This window comes from Sinocyclocheilus rhinocerous, unplaced genomic scaffold (assembly GCF_001515625.1).
Source record: "Sinocyclocheilus rhinocerous isolate Xijiao unplaced genomic scaffold, SAMN03320098_v1.1 scaffold231, whole genome shotgun sequence".
Lineage (NCBI taxonomy): Eukaryota > Metazoa > Chordata > Actinopteri > Cypriniformes > Cyprinidae > Sinocyclocheilus > Sinocyclocheilus rhinocerous.
Window position 1 is genome coordinate 835,570 of NW_015640454.1, and position 4,097 is coordinate 839,666.

At 33.6% G+C, this 4,097-nt stretch overlaps 1 protein-coding gene across 1 annotated transcript in view; it reads right to left on the reverse strand.

Moving 5' to 3' along the window:
• Window positions 1-2,755: 2,755 nt before the first annotated feature.
• Window positions 2,756-4,097, reverse strand: part of LOC107752960 (urokinase plasminogen activator surface receptor-like) — a 4,157-nt gene continuing 2,815 nt past the window's right edge. Inside the window, exons 3-5 of the mRNA XM_016569046.1 lie at window positions 3,594-3,737; window positions 3,275-3,385; window positions 2,756-3,151 (exon numbers count right to left, since the gene is read on the reverse strand). Of these exons, the coding sequence (XP_016424532.1) occupies window positions 2,961-3,151; window positions 3,275-3,385; window positions 3,594-3,737 (446 nt within the window). The 3' untranslated portion in view covers window positions 2,756-2,960. The remainder of the gene's footprint in view (window positions 3,152-3,274; window positions 3,386-3,593; window positions 3,738-4,097) is intronic.

Sequence of the window (4,097 nt, forward strand, 5' to 3'; positions counted from 1 at the left end):
TTACATCAAGGACCACAATGGAAATAAGTTTTTTTTTAAACTTTATTGTGTTATCCTTGACGAATAGAGTGTATTCACTACTTTTTTTGTCAAAATAAACAAACAAACAAACAAAATTTTCTACTCTAAATGACCCATTCAAACACTATCCACTGGTTTTTGTGTACCAAGTAGCCTATTGAGGTCTGTGTGTTCATAACTGTGTTGAGTAGACATATGTTTTTAAAGAAAATAATAAGCTGTTTATTTACATGTAAGTGAACCACATACTTAAATAGCATGTTTTTTTTCCAGTACTGCACAGTTTGAGTAAAGTTTACAAATCATGACTGAGTGAAATGTATTTGTGTTGCAGAGTAAACTTAAAATATTTAAGTAGAAATAACTCATCAAATTCTAACTATGTTAAATTTACTTATTTCCTTACATAATTGAAGATGATTTTTTACAAAATTCCATACTTAAATTTTGCTTATTGTTTTTTTTCCAGTATAGATATACGATATATGTAGATAAAAGTGTACTAAGTTTAACAGTGTTTTGAAGATTAGACTAAAAACTCACGTCAATTTCAATGTACACAGTATGCTAAAACATTTAAAATAGGCATATATTAAACTTGAATGTAATATTGAATAACTAAAACTGCTGTAGCCAGCATATAAGTTTTTGATATAAGCAAATGCAAGCAGCAGATGATACTTTGTGACAAAATAACACAAAAGATCATCTGCTGCCACCTGCTGATAAATTATGCTAAATGCAATTTGAAAATGTATTGAAATAACTCTTACACCATTTTATTACCAGTTTTTTATTAAGACCTTTTTGCTTTTGAAGTATATGTATATCAGATATATTTACAGCTTGACGAGCTTTATTAAATATAGACCTAGAAACAAGGCAATGATGTAGGCTACTGACGTAAAAACAGTTGCTACTGAAAAAAATCTCAACAATAATATGAACTATAAGCACTCTTAGTTTGTTGTATTGTTTTTATTGTATTTTATTTTATTTTATCCGATATCTGTTCCTAAAAACGTCGGTTCGGTCTTTTTCTGTATATATTTCTAAGAAGTAGCATACTAGGTTTGATCAACGTGAATCCTTTTTCCAGTTTTCTCCTTCTCGATGTCACTCTCGAATGGCCCTTGCCCGAAGATCCAAGATCGCCTCAGTTCAAAGGCAGCACGAATGAGTGAAGCGATCATCTCTCCATATCTACTGCTAGTAAAAGAATGAAATAAACACGATGAACGTGAGAAGGTTCGCTGAAAGATAGAGTAGTACTATTTAATGTAATCACCCAATCACTGTCTCAGTCTCTCTTTAACGATGTGCAATCTGACATTATGAGTAGGCTATATCACAAAAACCAAACAAAAACACACCCAGAGAGTGCACGCATACACTGTGTGATTTAGTCTAATATATTTATATCATTTAATATAGTTAATCTAAATCACACTAAGAGTACCGTTTTTCTCCAGATATCAGCATGATAACAAATGTGATATTTTTATACAAGTTAGTAATGGAGTGCCATTACTAACTTTTTTTAATGAATAACGAATTTTATTAATTCTAATAAAGTTAGAATTAAGTTACTTACATGCCTGTTTTTGCTATATTTCACCAATGAAAATAGTTCAAAACAGCACAAAATGAATCAGTTTTTTAAACAAATGATTCAGAGACTCAAATAACAGTCAAATGTTTCATTCCTGATCGAATCAACCTTTTGAATGAATCGATTTAATCTCAATGACTCGCTCATTAACAGTGACTTGCTGCTACCTACTGGCGGCTTTAATTTCACATTTCAAGTATCTTTTCATGTTTACAATTTTTTCAAATATCAATATTCAACGTTTTAAGTTTAAAACAAAACATTATCTATGCATTTGTAACTGCTGGTCAAATGCATCCATGTCCCCTCTGAGCTGCATTAAACAGTCTGTGTAAATGAATCTAAATGCCACTTCAGATGCAGATTCCATATTTGCAAAAACTGTTTTCTTATGTTGGAATAAGAGTCTTCGTACCAGATGAAGTAGCTCTTCTGCTAAATGGAAGAAAGAGTTAAAACTGAACACAATCTTGCTGCTCAAACTGTGTATAGAACAATTTTTACTATTTATTTACTCCTTTTCTATTTTGAATTAACTTGTACTTTTACGTTCAATACTTAAGTTTAATATAAAAAAAATACTTTTCATACTTAAGTACAATAAATATCACATACTTTACAACTTTTACTCAAGTAATATTCTAAACTGTGACTTTAACTTCTACCAAAGTCATTTTCTGGTAAGATATCTGTACTTTTACTTAAGTGTGGCTTTCAAGTACTTTATCCACCACTGTCCATTGCAGAGCGAGTGATGCTGAATTTGTCTAAATCTGTTCCCATGAAGACTTATCTACATCTCGGATGGTCTGAGGGTGAGTACATTTTCATCAAATATTCATATTTGAGTAAAAACAATCCCTTTAAAAACACATCAGTCGCTACACATTTTTCAGTAGCATGTCAGTAGTTCAGCTGTTTTCAAGTTATTATACTCCTCTGACTCATAGATGATAATAACACAAATGTCATGTTTTATGCTTACATTATAAGTATTATTATAAATAAGTAACCCAGTAACAAGTGTAACAAGGTGTAACAAGGTTATACAATATTTTATTTCATAATTGCATATATTTTTCAGTTCATCACACCTGTTCTGCTTAAGCACTGCTGCCTCCACATACAAACTTGACTCCTTCTTCATCCACTGCCCCCTAGAGCCTATATTCAGGAACTGAATGACATATATGTAACACCACTTACAAAACTATATTCCTACAACTTCAATATTACAGTCACTAACATAGAAAAAAATAAGAGCTATATATTTGAACTTCAACATTATGTCTTTGCTGCAGCTGCAGAATTTGTAGAGCTGCTGGATTCAGTGCAGCAGGATGAAGGAGAGCAGAGAACAGCAGAGGAACAGGAAGCTCTGAGTGACACTCTTAGCACCGTTACACAGGTTCCCTGAACAACACGAGACGCCCTGAACATTAGGAATCAAAGATGCGGCATCACAAATGGCTTTAGAGACACAGCCTTTTACACCCACTGACTGGCCTCCGAAAGTCCCTGATGAAAAGAAAACACAGGTGGAGTCAGTTTAAGCTCGTGTATTTCAGCTGTATCGAATGCTCAAGCCTAAAAGAGATAAAAAAAGATGAATCTATTCATCTTCCTTTACCAGATTCTCACCTGTTGCTTTAAAGCAGCGGTCTTCACTCCCTGAACAGGTCATTATGCTTGAGCAGCTCTGTCCATCACAAGAGAAACACGTCTTTCCATTGGGAGCGTTAGTGCTGGGATCTACAGGAGGGAAAAATAGATGTGCTTTCTTGGTGTTACTGTGCACACAACATCATAGGTATTCATTGTACCAAAAAAAGTCTTTCATAAAATTGACCTGTAAAAGAGCTTTGCTTTTAGATTGGCGTCACAATCCCCAATAGAAAATCAAATCCCACTCCTACATTTTTTTCTTGTTAAGTGGTCTGTTGACAGTAAAGTACAATACCTGGAGAATCTTGGGCATTACACAGGTCCGTGCTACAGCAGTAAGAAGACAATTTTATATTGCCGAGGTTGATGGATCCACCTGGACAGCCAGCCGGAGCACAACTTTTAACCGTTACTAAAGAGGAACTGACACCTAAAGCACCTAAAAAACATGAATAATACAAGAATGACCATTTCGACTGCTTGTCGTTTTGATTGAAAATATATTTATAAATCTGGAAAAGTAGAAAGTTTCCATAATGTATCGACTCTGCTGCAAAACAGAAAGAAAAGATAAAACTTTGTAATACATAATGACCACTAGTGATTTTTTTTTTTGTAATTAAAAAAAAAAAGTTAAATTTACAAATTTACCTCCACCAAGTGCATTAAAGGCAGGGTATGTGATTTTTCAAAAACACTTTAGAAAACTGATTCGGGCCGAATAGCAAAACAAACTTGTAGCCAATCAGCAATAAGGGGCGTGTCTACTCGTGATGTGGAGGAGAGAGCTTTCAGGGCA